This window comes from Procambarus clarkii, chromosome 28 (genome assembly GCF_040958095.1).
Source record: "Procambarus clarkii isolate CNS0578487 chromosome 28, FALCON_Pclarkii_2.0, whole genome shotgun sequence".
Classification (NCBI taxonomy): Eukaryota; Metazoa; Arthropoda; class Malacostraca; order Decapoda; family Cambaridae; genus Procambarus; species Procambarus clarkii.
The window spans coordinates 6439779-6464470 of record NC_091177.1 but is presented as its reverse complement, the minus strand read 5'-3'; the positions used below and the strand labels follow the sequence as shown (position 1 = coordinate 6464470).

The 24692-nt window shown below is 41.6% G+C and overlaps 1 protein-coding gene across 2 annotated transcripts; it reads right to left on the bottom strand.

Annotated features, from left to right (window-relative positions):
• Positions 1-2142: 2142 nt before the first annotated feature.
• LOC123755053 (lachesin) lies at positions 2143-23795 on the bottom strand. 2 transcript variants are annotated; one of them, XM_069332837.1, is made up of 10 exons: positions 23576-23795; positions 16119-16825; positions 9678-9823; positions 9265-9472; positions 7699-7857; positions 6865-6993; positions 6324-6460; positions 5132-5285; positions 2821-2910; positions 2143-2564 (listed from the first exon to the last, which is right to left on the bottom strand). In XM_069332837.1, the coding sequence occupies exons 2-10, from the start codon at positions 16180-16182 to the stop codon at positions 2383-2385; spliced, it is 1269 nt and encodes a 422-aa protein (XP_069188938.1). In that variant the 5' UTR covers positions 16183-16825; positions 23576-23795; the 3' UTR covers positions 2143-2382. The 2 variants fall into 2 exon arrangements, with proteins under 2 accessions (XP_069188938.1, XP_069188937.1); XM_069332836.1 differs by having other exon boundaries at positions 23579-23795.
• Positions 23796-24692: the final 897 nt, after the last annotated feature.

The following is a 24692-nucleotide window of genomic DNA, read 5'->3' as shown; positions in this document are numbered from 1 at the left end:
AAAGTTCAAATTTTGGAGCACTTTCATTCGCCGGTTCCATATACGCAAATGGCGATAAATCCCTGCGTGTTCAATTGAACACGGCAGCTACGCGATCAACAAAATCCCAGCCAGATTTTAGCAGCAATTTTTCAACGCCACGATAAATTTGATAGCATTCGTCATGAAACAAAAAAAAAATCCCCCTCCGAGTTGCGGGTGACAGTGCCCCTTGCGAGAGGGCACATATATATATATATATATATATATATATATATATATATATATATATATATATATATATATATATATATATATATATATATATATATATATATATATATATATATATATATATGCTGTAGACGCCATTGTCTACATGTGTTCCCTAGAAGGCTGGGTTGGTGTTATATGACCTCCCAAATCCTTCTCCTTCTCGGCTTGTCTGAGAGCTGAGTATTTGTCAGAGTTACAGAGAAGCAATGTTGTGCGAACGAGCGACCAGCGCTGAAGTGCTGAAGTGGTTACCAACAGTCGTCTTTGTATTTCTCTTCAGCAATGGTGCATGAATTGTGTGTGTGTGTGTGTGTACTCACCTAGTTGTACTCACCTAGTTGTGTTTGCGGGGGTTGAGCTCTGGCTCTTTGGTCCCGCCTCTCAACCGTCAATCAACAGGTGTACAGATTCCTGAGGCCTATCGGGATCTGTCATATCTACATTTGAAACTGTGTATGGAGTCAGCCTCCACCACATCACCCCCTAATGCATTCCATTTGTCAACCACTCTGACACTAAAAAAGTTCTTTCTAATATCTCTGTGGCTCATTTGGGCACTCAGTTTCCACCTGTGTCCCCTTGTGCGTGTTCCCCTTGTGTTAAATAGACTGTCTTTATCTACCCTATCAATTCCCTTCAGAATCTTGAATGTGGTGATCATGTCCCCCCTAACTAGCAGTCTCCGTGGTGTAGTGGTAAGACACTCGCCTGGCGTTCCGCGAGCGCTATGTCATGGGTTCGTATCCTGGCCGGGGAGGATTTACTGGGCGCAATTCCTTAACTGTAGCCTCTGTTTAACGCAACAGTAAAATGTGTACTTGGATGAAAAAACGATTCTTCGCGGCAGGGGATCGTATTCCTGGGACCTGCCCGAAACGCTACGCGTACTAGTGGCTGTACAAGAATGTAACAACTCTTGTATATATCTCACAAAAAAAAAAAAAAAAACTCTTCTGTCTTCCAGCGAAGTGAGGTTTAATTCCCGTAGTGTGTGTGTGTGTGTGTGTGTGTGTGTGTGTGTGTGTGTGTGTGTGCACGCGCGTGCTTGAGCCCCCTACACGTCCACTCCAGCACCTTGCAGCAGCGTTACAAGCATATCCATTAGTCTAAATATCATTATACAAATATTTCCATCGTCAACACAGCTTCCTCGAGCGCCTCTCTCCTCATTACAATTTGCATTACGTATCTCCGTCCTGTTAATATAATTCTTTAAGATTTATAAAAAAAAAATATATAAATTTTGTCAAGCAAAATCAAATAGTTTAACATTAAAACTTAACATTTTCTAAATTCTAAAACAGTTTTTTAAACAAAAATAGTTTAATAATAAAAATACTTTTTGTAATAAACTATATTGTTAATATTAAAATATTCACATGCCTTTATTATAATAATTGCCTGGTCTTATAGGCCGAGGTTAGATGAAGTTTTGTCCATAGTTAAGCTTCGAACATATTAAATTTTAATTTATTAAAGTTTCATAAGATTTCATGTATATATAGGTCAATGAAGGAAGGAAGGAATTATCAGGGAAAAGCGCCAATCCATTACAACTATATAGCACTTGGAAGTGATCAGGATAAGGATTTGGGATGGGAGGGTGGGGGGGGGGAGAAGGAATGGTGCCCAGCCACTTGAACTGTCGGTGATTGAACTCCGACCTGCATGAAGCGAGACCGTCGCTCTACCGACTACCCCAAGTGGTTGGGCTATAGGTCAATGAGAGGTGAGATAGTGTTACTTAATAAGGTCTCTTTTAGGGATAAGCTTAGTAGAGGTTACATTAATTGGTTTAATAATATTTTCCGTATAGATAGGCCTAGGTTCAATTATGCGGTTTGGTTAAGTTCGGCCAATATATATCAGGGTAAAGTACACTTGTAGTCATATTATATCATTACTCTTTAATATAACATCAATGTACAGTACCGCGCGAGTTACATTATCTAAGAGGCTTAATACCAGTCACATTAGTACATATATCATGGCATATGGAAGGTGTATTATTGTATTTTGTATTATTAATTATTTGTAGCTATAATTATTGTTGTTAACATTGGCAATATTACTTAATAATTACTGTAATGGTAATACGACGTACTTCTGACACACCAAACACTAGAGTTACGTCATATGGAGACACGATGCTCTTCCTAATATTGGTATTCCTATTCCCAGGACGATCACTACCATCTGGGTGCTGGTGGTGGACCGGTGGGCCATGGCTCCACTCTCCTGGCCAGCTGGCCCGCGGTGGTCCACCGGTCCGCTCTGTCTCCCCTCTGGGGGAGCGTCCTGGCCCACAGCTGCCGGTGGGACAAGGGGAAGAGAGGAATAAGAATATAAGGAATATAGGAATCAGCGGAAGGTCTATTGGTCCAGACGAGGCAGGTCCTGTTTATATCTTTTCAAACTCAATCATATATATGTCTGACCTACGTTTGAAAATATAAAGAGATCTCACGTTGAAAATATCAAAAGATCAAGAGAGAGAGAGAGAGAGAGAGAGAGAGAGAGAGAGAGAGAGAGAGAGAGAGAGAGAGAGAGAAAAACGTGACTCACTTTCTTCCCCCTCAATATTTCCTTGCGGCAAACCCTCTCTAAGGTTGTTAATTCCCTTTGGACGTGACGAATTTTCGTACTTCTCGACAGCTATAGAGAGGGGAGGAAAATTATATCATAATCAAAATATTATTTAGAATTAGTATCACTGGTAATTATGTATATATGTATGATTAGCAAAGCAAGAATTAAAATTAGATGAGTTAATAACAAAATTTAGCCAATTGCCTAAAATTCAAATATACAAATTAGGTATATAATTAGTTGTAATATATTTAAAGAACATGTTAGAAACCTTAACAATCATAATTAGAAAACCTTGGAATTATAATTAATGGATCCATGAATAAAATGTGGTAGATTATGACTTGTTAGAAAATATACAACTCTCTCTCTCTCTCTCACTCTCTCTCTCTCTCTCTCTCTCTCTCTCTCTCTCTCTCTCTCCTCTCTCTCTCTCTCTCTCTCTCTCTCTCTCTCTCTCTCTCTCTCACTCTCTCTCTCTCTCTCTCTCTCTCTCTCTCTCTCTCTCTCAGGCCCTTCCCCTCTCTCACTCTTGTACCCATATCACTGTTTCTATTTAACAATACACATTTGCTCACAGATTAGCAATCAGATTCTTGCATTGCACAAAAGAGAGACTTGGCCGTAGACTTAATCCCAGATCTCATGCCTGATCTCATTAGCAGAATAACGTCAGCTGTATTATAGAAAAGGTCTAAAGACTTGCAGCATAGCTCGTTCCTGAGCTGAGAGGCCGGAGACAATAAGACTGAGGAAACTGAACCTCACGGTACTGGGGGAGAGGAAGAATTGGGGAGGACATGATTGCGACATGTAAGATTATTGGGAGGAATTGACAAAATAGACACAGAAGCACTGTTCATAGCTAGGAGCGGCATAGTCACCAATAAGTCAAAAAGATGTCAGAAGAACTTTTTCAGGATAAGAGTTGTCCATAAGTGGAATGAGTTAGACTGAAGACGTGGTTGAAACTTTCTGAATACAAAATTTTAGGTTTAAATGTGGAAAGGTGTGAGAACTGAGTCCCTGCATTGACATAAAGTTCAATATGCGAGCTAAGAGCTAATTCTCACACAGAAACACACAGGGGGACGCAGGGGTCTGGTAGCTGAGTGGACAGCGCGCGGGACTCGTAATTCTGTGGCCCTGGATTCGATTTCCGGCTCCGGCAGAGACAAATGGGCAGAGTTGCTTTCACCTTGATGTCCCTGTTACCTAGCAGTAAATAGGTACCTGGGAGTTAGACAGCTGTTTTGGGCTGCTTCCTGGAATGTGTGTGTGTGTGTGGAGGGGGGAAATAATTAGTAGTAACAGTTGATTGATTGACAGTTGAGAGGCGGGCCGAAAGAGCAAAGTTCAACCACCGCAAGGACAACTAGGTAAATACAATTAGATGAATACACACACATACTCAACAAATACAAAATAAATAGCATCAATAGCGGCAGGATGAGAAAAAAATACCTAGATAATCACATGAGCCACAGAGTTGCAAGATATCACTTCTTCAATGTAAATGTAAGATCGAGGATTAGCAGTCTCCGTGGTGTACTGGCAAGACACTCGCCTGGCGTTTCGCGAGCGCTCTGTCCTGGGGTTCGTATCCTGATCTGGGAGGATTTACTGGGCCTAAATCCTTAAGCCTCTTTTTATCCCCAACGGTAAAATGGGTCTCTGGTTGTTAAACGATTTGGCTGGGTCGTATTCCGGGGAACATAGGATTAAGGACTTGCCCGAAAACGTTACGCGTACTGGTGGCTGTACAAGAATGTAAGAACTCTTGTATATATAAAAAATAAACAAAAGTGAAACAGTCGAGCAGATAGTGAGGGGCAACTTCATCCATTGTTCCAAGGAGAGGTACGACTAGAAGAGGGTCGGGAGCCATCACAATAGGTCATCGGCGACTAAAAATCTAGACCCAGGAGCTAGATCCTGCACTGAAAACTCGCACACACATTTGCGTATATAAATCCAAGAGGGAAGGCCAAGAAATGCCAGACATACTACAAGTACGATAAAGTAAGGGACTAATACTCAGTAAATGACCAGGAAAATACTTCTCAGCATAACACAGCCGCCTACCACATCTCAACATCACACATCTCACCACATCGCTGACGACATCACAGAACAGCGCACAATATCGCATTATATTACCCTAGAAAAATCGCACACGCTACCGTATAGGCCATCACAAAGTAAAATGCAACACATCCCTGAGCAGCACACCATACAGCACATCACAGAACATCTCGCCTACACCTCAAGACAGCCCTGTACCCACCATAGACGAGCACAGCGCCGTTCGCCTCGCCTAGGGGATTCTTGGCGACACAGTGGTATCTGCCGAAGTCATGATGGTGCAGGAGCAGCATCCTCAGCTTCATGTGAACCTTGTAGGAGCTGTCCTCCGTCGTCACTGGCTCGAACTGCGGTCCCTGCAAAAACACCAGCAGTGGTCCTGTTCACAGGCTTGGTCTACATGTCAAATTCCCCCCCCCCCCCCCTGACGTATTTGTATCTCTTTGATGCCGTCAGTATCTTTTTTCCCTTTTTATCTGCGAGACTTTCACCCTCTCTCTCTCTCTCTCTCTCTCTCTCTCTCTCTCTCTCTCTCTCTCTCTCTCTCTCTCTCTCTCTCTCTCTCTCTCTCTCTCTCTCCCTGTCTCCTTCTCTCGAAAACGTCGATAAATAGCGACGATAGCGGTATCAATTACCCTCAAAACTGGAGTGAATTTTTTATTTTAAGAATAATAAAGTGAATACTGAAACAGCCAATTACGGCGTTGTTGATGTGTATCAGAGCGCTGATGTCAGTAACACCACTAGTCTAGATGTTGTGGCACTGTCTGGCACCCTGATGCCAAGTGGCCGTGTTGTCCTCCTCCCACACCCCCTCTCAGGTAGGATTAGAGTCGTGCAACATAGGGCATAGTCGAATAATTATGACCTTTAGTACGGTCATCAGAATCTAATCCGCTTTAGTATCCGTAATGAAAGGATCAAAATTGCTGTTGTTGTTAGCCTGTGTTCTAATTAGACGTCTGGTACCCCGATTGCTGTTTTGAGCTTTGTTAATATGTTAAACCTCTTAATGGAAATTTTGAAGAAGAGTAGTATCTTTCATTTGTGTTCAAAACCTGCAAAGAACTTGCAAAGACTGTGAAAAAGAACGTATAAAGAACGTGAAATGTGTACGGAACGTGTATAAAAAAATGTGACGAAAGAACATAAAAATCGTGTAAAGAACGGATACAGAACATGTAACGAACATGCTCAGAACATGTACACCAGATAGATGCTGGTACTCAGGAGAACTCTCTGTTCTCTACCTTATAAGTTCAGGCATTCAGAACAGGAATAAGGTGGTGGGAAGGAGGGCAGGTACTCTGCGCCAGCCCTCAGGAGAAGCTGAGGGTCTGAGGGACGTTCTAAGCCAAGCCAGCGCTGGGAGGTACTCTCACAGTGCTCTCACCTGGGACGATCATCTCGCCGCTGGGGTTGGTCCAGTAGTTGATGCTCCTGGGGAAGGCCTCAGTGTGGCACTCGATGATCAGCTGCTGCTCCAGCTGGGCGCCCTCCAGCTGCTGCGGCACCCACATCATTGGCGGAACTGCCGCCCCCACCCGCGTGCACCAACACAAAGGTCTTTTAGTGGTGTATTGTAGAAGGCACGTTAACCACAGTTCTTCATCTCTAGATGAAGAAAACTGACGTACAAACACAGGTACGTTTAAAACCCCTTATTTGTAGTGGGTCTGGACGCTCTTCAAATTGTAGCATGATTTTTATTGTGTCAAATTGTTGATTAGTGAGATTTTAGTCATTGGCAATAATCATGGAAATCTCTAATAGTGTGTATCTATCTGCTCTCTCTCTCTCTCTCTCTCTCTCTCTCTCTCTCTCTCTCTCTCTCTCTCTCTCTCTCTCTCTCTCTCTCTCTCTCTCACACACACACTCTGGCTCCTTTTCATCTGGTGTTGTCTCTGTGTGTGAAGCAGGAACAGCAGCACTTACACTGTACTGTGAGATGGGTCCTCTTGCTGACGGAGGGAGGGACGCCGTTGTGGGCGATACACAGGTAAGACCCCATCTGCAGCCGCGATACTTTCTTCATCGTCAGCGTGTCTCCCACCACCTCTCCCACTGTTCCACCCGCAGCCCAGCCCCCACCACCAACCAACATCCACGAACGCCGCCACCATCCGCGAACGCCGCCAACATCCACCAACGGCATCATAAACAACCATCCACAGAGACAATCCACCGGCGAGTTCGCCAGCCACCGCGAACATCAGGACAAGATAAACAAATGCTGCTCTTAGTCACTTAAGAACAATAAATAAGTCATACATATATAGATAATCACGGGCGGGCTTTAAAGTTAAACTGTTTATGTATATACATTGTCTACATACCTTTTAAATCAGCAAGTTCAAAAGACCAAAATACTTCCAGAGAAAACTAGCTTTATTTTACAATTGTATACGAAGCGGTGTACCTCATCTGTCTATTGGGTAGGAAATAGTATTTCATCTGTCATCTTAGTACGAAATTGTACGTTTCATTTGTTTGTGAGTTACGAAATTGCGTGTTTCATGTGTCTATTGGGTTTCAAAGGGTGTGTATGTGGTGTTGAGTGCAAAATGGTGTGTATGTGTTGTCTATTGAGTGCAAAATGGTGTGTATGTGGTGTTTGTTGAGTGAAAAATGGTGTGTATGTGGTGTTTGTTGAGTGAAAAATGGTGTGTATGTGTTGTCTGCTGAATGCAAAATTATGAGTATGGGGATGTCTGCCGAGTACAAAATGGTGTACATCTATTGTATGTTGGGCAGGAAATAGTATCTCACCTGTCCTGCCTTCCTCCAGGACAACGTCTTGACTATCCTCACGGCGCCACACTACCCCAGGCGTCGGGTGACCTCTGGCTCGACAGGTGAGGGTCACATCATCTCCCTCCCGGATGACGAGGTCACCGGATGACTCCCTGTCTATGATATCCGGAGGCACTGTGGGGAGGATGGGAGGATGCCACAGGATGAGTGGGTGCCACCAGCTGTCAGGTGGCACCCGTGTCATACATCACTTGTGTTCACCAGCTGAGATGTGACACCCGTGATGCTTCTCGTGTCGTACATTACTCGCGTCTAATCGTAAGAACGGGTTAGCAGGTTCGCTAGTGTAGGTATCCATACATTGTGAAGATCCCTGGAAACACAAACCGAAACTGTCTCTATTTTCCGCTTGTTACAACTTGTAATAAAGTTGTTACATCTTGGCTTAACGTGTTTATGACGTATTAGAACGTTGTTACAACGTGCTATATCGATTGTTATAACTGGTTAGGAGGTATTAGAACTTGTTCGAACGTTGTACCAACGTCATAGTTTCGGTGTGAGTTTGGCGGGAATTACACACTAGATATTTATGTGGTGTTTAATTTTCTTGATTGTATTTGCATGCTATTACAGAATTCGTTAATTCTAATGATACAATAACTGTAGTGTGTGTTATTGTATTCGTCTGGAAACCAAATAAATTGTTTCATCTTGTCAAATATTATTTTCAACAGCAAATATTTTAATCGCATTAATCTGTAGTAATTTTGATTTATTATTTGCTAATCATGAATTTCTTAAATTCAGCTTCTGTGGTTTATTAATTTCTGGTAATAATGTGCATGATTAATTTTTTGTACTTCATATTATGCTTTGTGATATGATTACCTGCAGCTAATTACTATAAACATAATTTTGAGTACAATTAATTCATATAACCTCTGGTCAAGATCAATTTATATAACCTGTGATCATGATCAATATCTCGCCTAACTACCTAAATAGGGTTAAACAATTTCTGCGTGATTTATAAACGCCATACGCAAGGGCAGTGTTGATGGCTCACTCTTTAAAGACCCCGTTTCACAAACACCATCACGTGAGTGCGATTAGAGAGCTCCTCGACCTTACCTCAAGGAGTTCTGTAACTCAGGCTGCAAGTACTGAAGCATTCTCCTGGAAGGGAATTAGCCTTATCATCCAGGTAGCCCCTAGCGGTGGCATAGAACCTTACCCACAACATCCAGGTAGCCCCTGGCGGTGGCGTTGAACCTTACCTCCAACATCCAGGTAGCCCCTGGCGGTGGCGTAGAACCTTACCCCCAACATCCAGGTAGCCCCTGGCGGTGGCATTGAACCTTACCCACAACATCCAGGTAGCCCCTGGCGGTGGCGTTGAACCTTACCCACGACATCCAGGTAGCCCCTGGCGGTGGCGTTGAACCTTACCCACAACATCCAGGTAGCCCCTGGAGGTGGCGTAGAACCTTACCAACAACACCCAGGTAGCCCCTGGCGGTGGCGTAGAACCTTACCCACAACATCCAGGTAGCCCCTGGCGGTGGCGTAGAACCTTACCCACAACATCCAGGTAGCTCTGGCGGTCGCGCATTGGGTCGGTGTTGACTTGACACATGTACCAGCCTCTGTCCTTCTCCCTGACGTTGCTGAGGTAGAGGTGCCAGGAGCGGTTGTCGTTGTGCAGGAGGGAGATCCTCGGGTTCCTGGTGATGACGTGGGTGTGGATCGTCAGCACCGTCTGGGTGTCCACCTGCACCCAAGCCACCTGCGGGAGGGACACCTGGTCATCGTGCTGCGTATTTACCCGCGACGACTCGCGTCAGATGCGGCGATCCCGCTCGAACTTTTATATCTCCTGAAGGAGTGACAGAATAAGCCTCGACATTTTCGTCGACTTTTCCTGGGATAGATAGATCAAGTTTTGGAGGATGCAGGATACAGAGAGTGTCCCTCATAGGATAGAGACTAACCTTAAAACCCTGGAGGTTTTCCACAGTGCACGGGAGGATAGTGTCTCGTCCCAGTGGGACTGTCACGTTGTGAAAGTCTCCCACGATCCTGGGCAGTCCCCCCACCTCGACGTCTGACCCGGTGTTCTCGCTCCTCAGCGTCAGAGCTGAAGGCACGAGCGTGGTTAGTGAACAGCGGAGAACGCGTGTCATGTGTGTGTGTGTGTGTGTGTGTGTGTGTGTGTGTTATTACCTAAGTAATTCTCTAAGTGTAGTTACAGGATGAGAGCTACGCTTATGGTGTCCCGTCTTCCCAGCACACTTTGTCGTATAACCCCTTGAAACCACTGTGTGTGTGTGTGTGTGTGTGTGTGTGTAATGGCTCGGGAAAGGCAAGAAAAACAATGAACCAAACTGAAGTCAAGAGTAAATGGGAAGAAAGTGCGTGTGAGAAAGAGGCTGTAAGAGCCAGCAGGAAGTAACCAAGTTAGTGTAAACATTAAGCAGATGTCATAATATTATTTACATGCATAAGAGAGCAACTCTCTCATCTCCTTACTCACTAATAAACTACTGGATCGCAGCAGGAAATCTCGAAAACTCTGTATCTTATGCAATTTTAATTTAAAACCCCCTCATATGTTGTGGAAAGATTTAACATTAAATAATTAGATAAAGAATTAGCGCCCTTCCATTACTCTAGAACTGTGACATTTGCTTTGGGGAAACACTGAGGTGTCTTAGATAAAGGGGGGAGGCAGGCGAACTATCAGAAGAAAGCGTCAAGCCAATATGATGTATAACACTGGGAACGGGTCAGGATAAAGATCTAGGATGGGACAGGGGAAAGGAATGGTGTCCAACCACTTGGACGATCGGGGGTTGAACGCCGACCTGCATGCAGGGAGACCGTCGCTCTACCGTCCAGCCCAAGTGGTCTGGGCGAAACTTAGATAATGTATCACTGGCAACAATCAGTCTTCAAGCTATGCCCGTCCAACATGCTCCGACCCTCAAAATATTCATACATATTACCATAAAATGTATTTAATATTGGTATTTTCTGAAAGATAAATTTATATTATGTATTAGTTCAGTCTTTCTCAACCGGGGTTCCGCAAGAACACTCTTAATGTTTATTTTCTGCGTTTACAGATAAAGTTCATTTGTTGTGATCAATATATATATATATATATATATATATATATATATATATATATATATATATATATATATATATATAATAATATATATATATATATATATATATATATATATATATATATATATATATATATATATATATATATATATATATATATATATATATATATATTATTAAATATGACCGAAAAAGTAAGAGTAATAATTCTAACACGAATTTTCTCTATCTTTCGTACATTTCTTTTCACTGTTGGTGGTAATTCAAAAATCAATTCTCCAAAATTCATTTTTATTTTTTTTTTATTTTTTATTGAATTTTGGAGAATTGATTTTTGAATTACCACCAACAGTGAAAGAAATGTACGAAAGATAGAGAAAATTCGTGTTAGAATTATTAATCTTACTTTTTCGGTCATATTTAATAATATATGTCTACAGGAAAGACTGCTACCAAAATATACTAATATATATATATATATATATATATATATATATATATATATATATATATATATATATATATATATATATATATATATATATATATATATATATATTATTACATTTATTATATAATAATTTTTGTGCATGGCTTCCTTATTCATGGGGGCGCCATGAAAATTATTTCAAAGGTTCTTCTACGAACTCATCACATATACAAACACATAATTTCTATGATCTCATCACATATATGATCTCATCACCTATATGAACACATCATATACGAACAAATCGCTTCTATGAACACATCTCTAAGTTCTGCGAAGCTGAACCGAAGCGAAGTTCATTAATGCTGGATTTCTGAAACAAAAATGAAGGAAAACCAGACCTACACGCCCACAATTACTCTACGGACACACAACTCCGGGTTTCACTTGCACTGCACGATATGGGGCGAACCATTTTATCGATTACACATAGTCTTTGGGATCGAAAGCAAAAGCTTAATTGAATTCACAGGTAGAGTATCCTGCACAGTCGCCGCTGATACACGCGTCAATCGAACGGTTAGGTTAAGCACAGCTGGTCGTGGCCAGCGCTGGATGGATGACGCAATAGGCATCCCATCATATGGATATTTCAGTGAGCCACCCATACCCCCGTCTTTCCTCCTCGCCCTACGAGCATTAGACCTGGTACAGGTGTACACAACAGACTTTCCTGTGGGCTCTTAGTTTTTTTGGCATTTGCATACAGCAGAATTGTCTGTGAACTTTAACATGTTTCTCGTGAATCTTAACAAGATTCACTGAAATTTGGCAGGAATCCCCATGAACTTCAGCAGGGTTCCCCATGAACTTCAGCAAAGTTCCCCATGAACCTAAGCAACGTTTTCCATAAACTTCAGCAGAGCTTCCAATAAACTTCAAAAGGGATTTGCCCTTGCTATGTAGCAGAACCATCACATAGCACCACAGACCAACAGACCTTCCAGGTAATGTAGTAGACTAACTCAATATAGATCATGAAATATGTTAATAAATCCTCAAGATTAATATAGTGTTTGTAATCATTTCACGTAGAATGTGTACGTAAAACACATTCGTTCGTAATGTGAAAACACGTTCGTACGAAAACATTCGTTCGTAATCAGAAAACACGTTCGTAAACTCGCCGAATGACATGGCATCGCCAACAATCCCCACCAATACTACGATACTCTGAAAGTCTAAGTTTCAACAATAATAACAATTCTCAAGTCAATGACACAGATAAGTAAACACTAGAACACGTAAGAGCTAGAAAAAAAAGAGCGTGATAAAAAAGAGGGGACAATAGTGAAGGAGAATAGAGAGGGGGGGAAATAAAGGAGAAATAGATGACATAAGACGTCGATGACACTCCATTGGCCACTTTTGCCCTCCCATCACGAGAGCTCGGCTCGAGTAGAGTAATCAGCGTTTATAACAACCCAACCCTGGCTGAGTGCTCAACACTATCACCCGGATCAACACTCACAGCTCCTGCTCAGTCTCCTCTTCTTCCTCCTGCTACTCCTCCTCCTGCTCATGCACCCTTCTTCAACTCCTCTTTTTCCCCATTCCATCTTTCCTCTTCTTATTAAGTTGAGTAATTTAACAGTTAGACGCAATACACTCACATACATACAGCCTGTCGTGGAACCTCCATCTCAAGAACACAACAGGAAACTTGAAAAAAAAGAATAAAAGTTTGTAACGCGGCTGAAAATTACGAGGGAGTGTTGACCAGACCACACACTAGAAAATTGAAGGGACGACGACGTTTCGGTCCGTCCTGGACCATTCTCAAGTCGATACTTCAGCCACGTTATTGTGACTCATCGCCTGCATTACGAGGGAGTGATTGTGAAGAAGAGATATGTGAGTGAGATCTTTTCAGTGAGATAAACACGGAAAAAAAGACTCATTATCACTTCAAGACTTATCTAAATAAGGTTTTGAAATGGTCAAAAGATTGACGGATGCAGTTTAGTGCTGACTCAATGTAAGGTTTGATGATAGATTTACAAGATACGAGCCAGATATTGTTGAAATTGTGAAATCGGATTGCGAAAAGGGATCCTGAGTTATGATTAGTAAGAATTTAAAACCAAAAAATTTATGCGTAAATGTTCGTAATAAGATAAACAGGATACTGATATTTATTTCTAGAAGTGATAGTAATAAAATACCTGGTGTTGTTCTTCAGCTATAGCTTGCTCTTGCTCTTCAACTTGCTCTTCAGCTTGCTCTTCAGCTTGCTCTTGTTAGGCCTGTTTAGTTTACGCAGTTCAGTTTTGGTCGCCATACTATAGAATGGATATAAATTCTCCAGAACGAGTCCAGTGTAGAATGACAACTTTATCCCGCAAATTAGACACATGTCATATGAAGAATGATTGACAAAGCTTAATTTACATTCTCCAGAAAGGCGAAGAATTAGGGGTGACATGATAGAGGAGTACAAGTGGATGAATGGGCAAATTCACAAGGGCCGTGACGAGGGTTCGAACCTACGTCCGAGAGGATCCCAGACGTTGCCTTAATCGACTGAGCTACGACAGGGTTAAAATAATTGCAACCGGAAGTTCTACTGATCTTACTCGGATCCTGCAGCCTCTCCGAGACACAAACCAGGTTTTTACTCAATTCTCCCCCATGCACCCGAGCTCTGTCAATAAGCTGTTCTATCTCTTCGCCCTTACTTCATTACTCTCAGAAATTACAATAGCGTGATGCATCAAATGAACAAATTCACAAGGGCCGTGACGAGGGTTCGAACCTACGTCCGAGAGGATCCCAGACGCTGCCTTAATCGACTGAGCTACGACATGGTTCATTTGATGCATCGCGCTATTGTGATTTCTGTGTGTAGAGGATAAATGGGCATAACAAAGGGATATTAATATGGTATTAAAAGTATCAACACAAGACAGAACGAAACAATGGGTATAAATTGGATAAGTTTAGATTTTGGAAAGACCTGGGTAAATAGTGATTCGGTAACAGGATTGTTGATTTGTGGAACCAATTACCGCGTAATATAATAGAAGTAGGAACCCTTGATTGTTTCAAGCGTAGGTTAGACATATATATGAATGAGATTTGGTGGGTATAAATAGGACCTGTCTCGTATGAGGCAATAGGCCTTCTGCAATTACCTTCATGCTTATGTTCTTATTAATCCGACTTCGCAATCTCAACACTATCTAGCTCGTATCTTGTAACTCTATCGTCATAACCTAGCCTCAAACCTTTATATTTGACAGCATTAAGAGCTGTACAGCACGGAGAGCTGTACCAAACGTCGTTTGGAAAAGAGGAGAGAGATAATAATAGACATAAAATACTTGGGGGGCGCCAACCCCGACCCCTCACCACCACCCCTCCATTAACACCCCTCCACCACCACCACACACCCAGTACCACGTCTCTACCACCACCCCTACCACCACCACCATCACTGTCTCCACCACCATCACTACACCATCACTACACCACCACCATCACCACCACTGCCTCCACCACTACCACCACCACCACCACCCACTATGACGACCGCTGCTACTTCCACTACCATCAGTCACTACCACCACCTAGACCATGACCACCACAACCAGCATCGCTACTACCACCACAACAACCACCGTCACCATTACATCCACTTCTAGCATCACCACCACCCTCTCCTCTACAACCACCACCACCACCACCACAATGTCAAGCTCCTCAATAAATCACATGAATTCGTTTTTAGCTTTAGCTGAACTTCATAGGAAGACTAAAGTTTAACCCCTGACGACGTCGGCGGCCAGGAAGACAGGCCTCATTGGCACTTGACATGATGCTTGACCTGAGAAATTGCTGAAAAATAAAAAAACATGGAGAGAGAGAGAGAGAGAGAGAGAGAGAGAGAGAGAGAGAGAGAGAGAGAGAGAGAGAGAGAGAGAGAGAGAGAGAGAGAGAGAGAGAGACAGCGTGGGGAGAGAGAGAGAAAGAGACAGCGTGGGGAGGAGCGAGACTGAGACAGAGAGATAAAGAGAGACAGAGACAGACAGAAACAGATCTCAAAGCAGATCTACACTTTCGATATCTGAATATTTAATATTTTATATCTGAGCTTCTTATTTGCATCAAACTGAATTAAAAAAAACTATATATTACAACACAAAATTAAAAAAAAATTGTAATAAGAAAATATAATCATAATTATATCCCCTGAATGTATGACAACATTTAGACAACAAAAATCTATTTTTGGCATGTTTTTATGGCAATTTGTGATTTAATGAATATATTCAAGCACGATTGCGCTAAAGTATGCACACACACGCTTGCATGTGTGAACACACACACACACACACACACACACACACACGCACACACACACACACACACACACACACACACACACACACACACACACACACACACAGATGTCAACAAATGCACCTGTGTAAAGGTTTACACAGGTTTGCAAATGCTTACAAAGGTACGTGACGGTAATTATGAGAAGGAGGTGTATAATATAATATAATATGAAGTGTATAATATAATATGAATGGAGTATAATATAGCCATACTGGCTATATTATAATTGGGATAGGGATTTGAGGACAAGGAGCTGGGATATGAGGATATTGAGCTAGGAAATGAGGATATGGAGCTGGGATATTAGGATATGGAGCTGGGATATTAGGATATGGAGCTGGGATATATTAGGATATGGAGCTGGGATATGAGGCCGACTCTTCACCTACATCAATAGGCGAACCATTCTATATCCTCCGTTATGCTTAACACTATATTCACCCAGTACATTTTAAAATGCTATTACCTTTCATCGTCTCGAGCGACATAAGGGCGAGAGCCACGAAGAGCACCGTGTACCGGCCGTCCATCTTGACCGTGGGAACCGCGCTGACGGCCCAAATCACACCTGTGGATAATTCACGTCCCTCCTCGCTGCCAGGGTGCCATGTGGCCTCTGGCACCTGGCATTGGTTGCCAAGCAGATGCTAGGTGTGTGCTGATTGGACGGCTATGTGGCACTAAGGTCAAGCCTGCTGAGTTGATCGGGGCCCTTGCTGCTTGAGCTGAGGTGGTGAGGGGGGATAGTAAGCTGGAAGAGAGGGGAGGGAGCGAAGGGGGATGGAGAGGGGTAAGAAGTGGATGGATGCTAGGGATTTAGGTAGCACCTGTCTTAAGGCTGAGAAGGGACGGCTTACAAGCTGGCGTGCACACACGTCCACTGGTGGTCCACACACGTCCACTGGTGGTCCACACACGTCCACTGGTGGTCCACACACGTCCACTGGTGGTCCACACACGTCCACTGGTGGTCCACACACGTCCACTGGTGGTCCACACACGTCCACTGGTGGTCCACACACGTCCACTGGTGGTCCACACACGTCCACTGGTGGTCCACACACGTCCACTGGTGGTCCACACACGTCCACTGGTGGTCCACACACGTCCACTGGTGGTCCACACCGGCCTGGGTGTGGACCAGGGGGCCGGCCAGACACTCAGCGCTGACACCTGCGGAGGTAAACAAGACAGGTTACTGGCACTGCTGAACAGGCTTCCGTAGTGGTGGTGGTGGTGGTCACTGGAAGGGCAGTTGCAACAGTTGCTGCAGTCAACATCTTGCAGACGAGGAATATTAGTGGTTGAAGAGTTGTGTCGAGGACTCTTTGAGTTGTGTAACCAGGGAGGGGGGGGGGGGGAATCTCGTGACGATGACGTAAACACTTTCTAAGATGCTAAGAGTTAAGATGTCACTCTGGTAGCTGGAAATCAGAGGAGTGAAATCGCGGAGAGAGTGAGGCTCATCACTTCACGCTCATCTCCTGTATCAAAGAACACAACGTGCCTGAGTGCCCAACCTGTACGGTAAAAGATACCCACACAGGCACTGCAACCCTGTTATCGCACTTGCTTATAGTCAATATTGGCTTATTTAATAAGTGCATTATGTGAACATACTAATTGGTTGTGAATATTTTAGTTTACCTTGAAAAGCTTTATAGAAAACACCGACCTCACCTAACCTTCTTAGTATGTTAAGATAAGCATCTTATTGCTTCTTAATTACAATTATTACTTAACCTATACCGTTGACAGGTTAAGTAATCGGCACAGACACGATGTTTAAGGTATATCGTGAGGTATTTAACGGTACCTACCGACCCTTACAGTTCCAATATTTACAACTGAGAACATCACCAGATCCGAGATCTAAGGGTTAAGGATCTCTGTGTTTAAAATAGTTTCCAATACTAAGATTATTGGAAACACAAACTGAAAGGTAATTTGTGGATAGGAAATCTCTTAGAATGTAATGAAGTTCTTTCGACAGCGATAGCATACAGTATCAAAATAAGGAAATTGTATATAATGAATATCTTTATGGATTACGGGACATTTAATAGATGGCAAGAATTTATGTGAATAAAAATCTCCTCAAACTCCTGTTAAATATATTGATTGGAAAAGCATTTAATTCTAACAACTGATGCAAGTACAGTAGTTAATTTTAATATCAAATAATTTGTAATTATTAGAAATAATTTGCAATAATGTGTAATCACGCTGTGGGTGGCTTATTCTGTCCATACACGACGAAGTCACAATAACGCGGTTTATTTACGAGAAAAAATCTTTGGAGCAGAACAGCAGGACTGATCCCGCCGCCCTGCTCCACGTTACTCAATGAGGGCGACGTTCATCGGGAAGTTTACCAGGAGTGGGATAAGGGAGCACCTCTGTAAAAGTTTGTTTTGAAAAATAAATGGAAGATATATATGTCTTTTTCCCCTGATACAACTGTGCCTTATATATCTGACTAGGTCTGAGAGATAGACTCCTTTCCTCGGAAGAATTTTCGTTATAAATGGGTCAGTCGGGGAGCTGTCTATAAACCATTATTATTGATCGTTAGCCATGACCCACTATTGAAAGAGTGACGATCTAGTAATGCTGGGCTGTAGCATAGGCAATACTAAGGTCAATAATGTTCTTTCTATGCTGCCTATGTAACTTTACCGTCACCTTCGGAAGATGTTTATGGTAAATTGACGGAAATTAAAGATACGGTGCTGAATACAATCCCACGTTCAGTCCTTGCAAATATGTTGTAGTCGTTTTTAATTAGGTTCATTTTATTAAAAGCTTCAACTGAAACCACTAGAATTCTAGTGAATAGGAATGACAGAGAGACAGACAGACAAACAGACATCTGGTCCATATTAAATTCTCACCCGCTTGTCAACTTACAGGATGACATCAGACACCTGAAAATCAGAAGAAATATCATACTGAGGGAATTTGGTCATCTTGACACCGGGTCTAAATCATTAAGTTGTACGGTTGTCAATTAAGGCACCTTCAAAATCATGACTTTTTAATCTAAGTTATGTATGGAGGAAATGTTCACGATGTATCCTCAAGAATCATAAGCAACTTTTGACAAGCCGCTAGGTTGGCTCCTTTTCCGTGGAGGCCATTGGAGATGGTGGCCCTGCAGTAAATTTAGGCTACCACTTCTTACTAAATATACATCCTCGAACTCATTCCAACTTACCGATTGGCTTGATGTCTACGCCCTCAGTTCAACTTGATGATACCTACACAAATGATCCCTTTGTGTGTATTTTACCTCAATAAACTTATTTCAATTTCAATTTCAATTTACACAAATGATTTTAAACTAATCACCCACTCAGCTAACAACTTGATTTCTTCCAAGTGCTATATAGTCATAATGGCTTGGCGCTTTTGCATGATAATTCCCTCCCCTCCCTCAGCTAACAGCATTAAATTTTCTTAAAATTTCACTTATCACTGGCCACTCGACCTTTGAAAAAATTATCACATGTTAACAAAATCTATACAAATTACGAATGAGTGGCGCGTGTAATCTTGCGTGACAGATCTACGCGGCAAAATACAGCAATAACTATAGCCACCAAGGGGAAAAAATTGGCATATATTTCTTTCCCGGAAACTATATATATTATAAAGAAATTGCTGCCAGAAAGAGATGGCTGGTTGACGTGCCGTGACAATGCTGTCAATGTCAGCTCCCTGTCATGTATGAGCTTTGTTCAAAATTATTTTGATCCAGGTTAGTTCTGATGTTGAGCTGAAAACATTATCAATCAATTAATCGTGACCTTCATTCATAAATTGTTGTATATATTATTGGCTAAAGAGATTAATATAAATTCATTTGGTGATTAATTCTAAATGTATAATGAGTCTTTATTTATTAATAAACGCCGTTCGATCATTCTTACTATTATCATAGTTGTTATTATAATTACTACCATTATTATTATTTTTGGAATTGATGACGGACCTAAAGTTCATTATGAGAATGATGAATTTGATGATAATAAGACAGATTACAACTACTACTAATACCAGTTATTTATTCTCATTCTTAAAAACAGTATTGTGTATCCTAAAATTCTCATCAACTTCATCACTAATTTTAGTTCCTTTATCAATTCCATTCCCAAATAACCGAGCAAGATGATTGAGAATACGCGGCCCTCCTCAGACGCGTGTAGCCTCCAGAGGGGGAAGAAGGGGGGAATAGGGGGCTGCTATAGGAAGTTTGTGGGTCTTGTTTGTTGTGTGTGTGTGTGTTACCTCCCCGACTGTCAATCACCGAGGGTTATTACTCAATCACCCGGTCCTTGGTCTGTAATCACGAGCCTCTCCACCGGGATTGCTTGGCCAACCTCGTTAGCCCAAGATCAATCGCGACCTCTTGTCGTGTGCTGCGATTTTTTGGGTTGTTATTGTTGTTTATACGTGTTTATGTATGCGTTTGCCTATATATTTGTTTTGTTTGTGCGATTTATTTGTTATAGTTATTTGTTTCTCTTTGGCTTCATTGTTTGTCTGCGGGGTGCGGGAGGGGGAGAAGGGAAGATGGGGAGAGGGAGAGAGAGAGAGAGAGAGAGAGAGAGAGAGAGAGAGAGAGAGAGAGAGAGAGAGAGAGAGAGAGAGAGAGAGAGAGAGAGAGAGAGAGAGAGAGAGAGAGAGTGAGAGAAATCCTACAGATTTAAACAAGTTCTCGCTCTTCAGCGTCCCACCTCCTCCTCATTTGGTCACTCAGAGTACCACAGCAAGACAATGGTTCGACTGTGAGTGACGTGTCCAGTTAAAGGGTTAAGTCACCCGCATCCTGTCATGAGTGGCGCTTATGTAGCCCCCTCGTAACGCCAGCCAGATCAAGAGTGATGATAAGCTGGGCCGCACTCTCCCACTAGTCAACACGAGGTGGACGGCGTACCCCACACCTGGGGCAAGATTCACGAAGCATTTACGCAAGTACTTACGAACGTGTACATCTTTCCTGAATCTTTGATGGCTTTGGCTACATTTATTAAACAGTTTACAAGCATGAAAACTTGCCAATCAACTGTTGTTATTGTTATAAACAGCCTCCTGGTGCTCCGGAGCTCATTAACTGTTTAATAATTGTAAACAAAGCCGCCAAAGATTTAGAAAAGATGTAAAGATTCGTAAGTGTTTGCGTAACTTTTTGGTGAATCTGGCCCCTGGTCATTAACAAGGTGTCTGGTACTGCTACACACCATGTAGGAAAGTGAATGAATCGACCCGTCGTTATGTTGTATAAATATGTATACACACAATAAAAAAAATCATTTTCGAACTATAACATTTATTAAAAAAATAGAAAACTATATGAAGTAAATCGAAAATGAGAAAGTTTCAAGGGGGATTAAATGAAAAATAAAAACGTATCATATGCGTGTTCTAGCATAACTTAGGCCTGACTGAACTTCTTATAGGCCTTATTCTAGCCTTAAGTTAAGTTATGATAGACAGTCATAGATTAAGGTATGTTGGGTTTTGGTGTTAGTTGTATCCACTTAAAAATGAACTGATTCATATCCTCGATTTTCTTTCTTGTAGTTAATTTTTGTAATAAATTAGTTTTAAAGCACACTTTTAAATATGAATATATAAGAATGGCAATAACGTGAGGACTGACTTAATTTAAAGATGCTTCATAAATTATATATATATATATATATATATATATATATATATATATATATATATATATATATATATATATATATATATATATACATATATATATATATATATATATATATATATATATATATACATAATTTCATAACTAATTGACAGAAATAAGGGAAATATACAGTACTGAATATAACCTGACGTTCACTCCTATAACAAACAATCAGACGTCAAGGTGGTCACTGAATACTTATTAACTGGGTGCCAAGTCATGTAGGAACGCCAGGGAACGTGAGTGCAGATGAAGCCGTAAACCTTGAAACTAAAGATGAATGGAAACATTTACATCCCACAGTGTGTAGCACAGATTGCGAGCAGAATTAGATGTAGAGAAATGCAAATGCACATTGACCATAATGCAGCGTCAATATCTGCGGGCTGCTACATGATTTCAACCAACTACAAACCACTTATTTCGATGAAAGGGAACAGAAAAACATAAATGCACTTACACCCATCAGGCTTGGATACCCACGTGCATGGGAAATAGGCTTACAGGTTCCAGAAGAAGGAAAATATCAGTATTGTGATACTGATACCAGAGGAAATATCAGTATTATGATACTGATACCAGAGGAAATATCAGTATTGTGATACTGACCCCAGAGGAAATATCAGTATTGTGATACTGACCCCAGAGGAAATATCAGTATTGTGATACTGATACCAGAGGAAATATCAGTATTGTGATACTGATACCAGAGGAAATATCAGTATTGTGATACTGACCCCAGAGGAAATATCAGTATTGTGAAGAAGTGCCAGACAGATCACTGGAACATTATCTAACACAGTGTACTTACAAACTAATAAGATTTCAACGGAAATTTAACACCACAGAAGAAGTTGCTAAACTCACTGGACATAATCTTTCTGAAACCATCAAACGAGTCATAAATACTCACCCATCGCCTAAATAAGATAGTACTGAAATACACTTAGTGGACCACCCATAGGCTTAGGGCCCGCACTGGAACATCACTGGAAAAATAAACTGTTTAGTCAAAAACAGTTACGACTTTTACGTATTACGTAAATCGTATTATACGTATTATTTAAATCATCAACTAAAATAGCATGAATACTATCGTTAACTAATACTATGTGTCTACATTCTCTTCTTATTCCAAAAAAGCATAACTACAGTACCACTGTCAAGTCCTGGGACTAAAGCAACCTTTATGGCCTGAAAGGTTCATCACGGATGAACCTTTCAGACCATAAAATGCTTCCATACTAACGTGACCCTTTCACACCTGACATTAGTCTCTGGAGCTTTCAAGCAAATTATCATACATCTTTTATTTAGTTGACGATTTGCAATAATAACAAAAATTATCATGCATAATTTAGCAGGTTGACAATGTGCAATAATAAAGTAAATTATTACACACCTTTTAGCACGTTGAGCCCAACCACTTGGGCTGGACGGTCTCGCTTCATGCAGGTCGGCGTTCAATCCCCGACCGTCCAAGTGGTTGGGCACCATTCCTTCCCCCCGACCCACTACACATCCTTATCCTGACCCCTATTAAGTAGTGTACAGGAGTAATGGCGTGGCGCTTTTCTCCTAATAGTTACCATCCCTCTAGCAAGTTGATGATGTGCGATAATTAGGCAAATTATTATACAGCCTTTAGCAGGATGACGGTATGCGATAATTATGTAAATTATCATACACCCTTCAGCAGATAGACAGTGTGCGATTGTCAAGTAAATTATCATAACCATTTAGAAGGTTAACAATGTGAGATAATCAAGTTAATTATCATACATCCTTCAGCAGGTTTATTTATTTAATAATCAAATAAATTCTCACATACTCTTCAGCAGACTGGTAATGTGCGATAATCAGCATACATGTACAATTTTCTTTCCCACCGAGGTGCAACATCTTTCCCACTCGGGCCAGATTCACGAAAGCACTTACGCAAGCACTTACGAACGTGTACATCTTTCCTCAATCTTTAACGGCTTTGGTTACATATATTAAACAGTTTACAAGCATGAAAACTTGCCAATCAACTGTTCTTATTGTTATAAACAGCCTCCTGGTGCTTCGGAGCTCATTAACTATTTAATAATTGTAAACAAAGCCGCCAAAGATTGAGAAAAGATATACAGGTTCGTAAGTGCTTGCGTAAGTGCTTTCGTGAATCTGCAGATCTATAAATCACCTGCACCACTAATAACTACCACTACCTCTGCTGGTGGTTGTGGTATCCTGTGATTGCTGAAGGACTCCGATCCCACAACGTGAGCCTCAAGCCCGCTTCATGCAGCAGCCGAGTTATTTATCGAAATGCAACTCAAAATTCGATCATTTTCTCTCACAGGACAAGAAGGGTGCTCTTGAGGGAGTGCGTGTTTTGAGCGTGTGACGGGAGAGTCAGACGCGCCTGTGCTCACTCTACCCCGTCAGACGTACGACTGAAGGTCCCCCGAGTGCCTGAGCCACGAGTCCCGCCTAGGCCACTCCCACTCAGCTGATCCGTGTTTACTTCTAGTCCTCTTTAACAGTTTTGCCCCATGGGGCGAGGTTAATGGGTACCATTGCTCTCTCGCAAATAGCCATGTACATATACAAGATATACACGACATGACATATGCGAAAATCAATTAGAGCAATGCCGGGATTTGAACCCCTCTACATGCGTACTCACCCAAGTCACACACTGTACCTCTGGACCACAATATGGTATTTTGATTGTTGCCGCCTGCGTCGGCTAGTTTATTGTGCACCCGATACTCATCCTGTGAGCCGTAGCACAAAGAAAGGATTACAGAGGGCACAAAAGGTCTTTATCAGATCTCAACATATATTGTTATATAAACAATTACATCTATCCTGGTCACCTTATAATTATACTGTCAGTTTTTAACAGAGATTGTTCTATTTCAATTCCATCCGGCACTTGCCCCAATCGAATTGATCATTAATATACCACGTTAGAGTATTTCCTGTTTAAATAACATATATTATCTAGAATCATTGAGCAGAAGATTGACTAACATGGAACGTCTCCAGGACTAACAACTAGACTAACATGTATTTTCTGATTTTTGTCTGTAGGGATAACGCTCCTATCAATAATGTCTTTCAGAACCCTTTCCTCCAATTTATGAGCCGTCGAAAAGAAGTTCCTGTAAAACAGTCTAATAGGGGGGTACAGGTGTTGTGTTAGTTGACTCTTGGGAGGTTTCATGGCGTTTCACCTTTCTTTTTATTACGTCTTCAACAAAACCGTTGAGAAGCCATTGTTGAGAAGCCATTATTGACTAGGACCTACCTTACCCTACAGAGTTCTTCATCTGA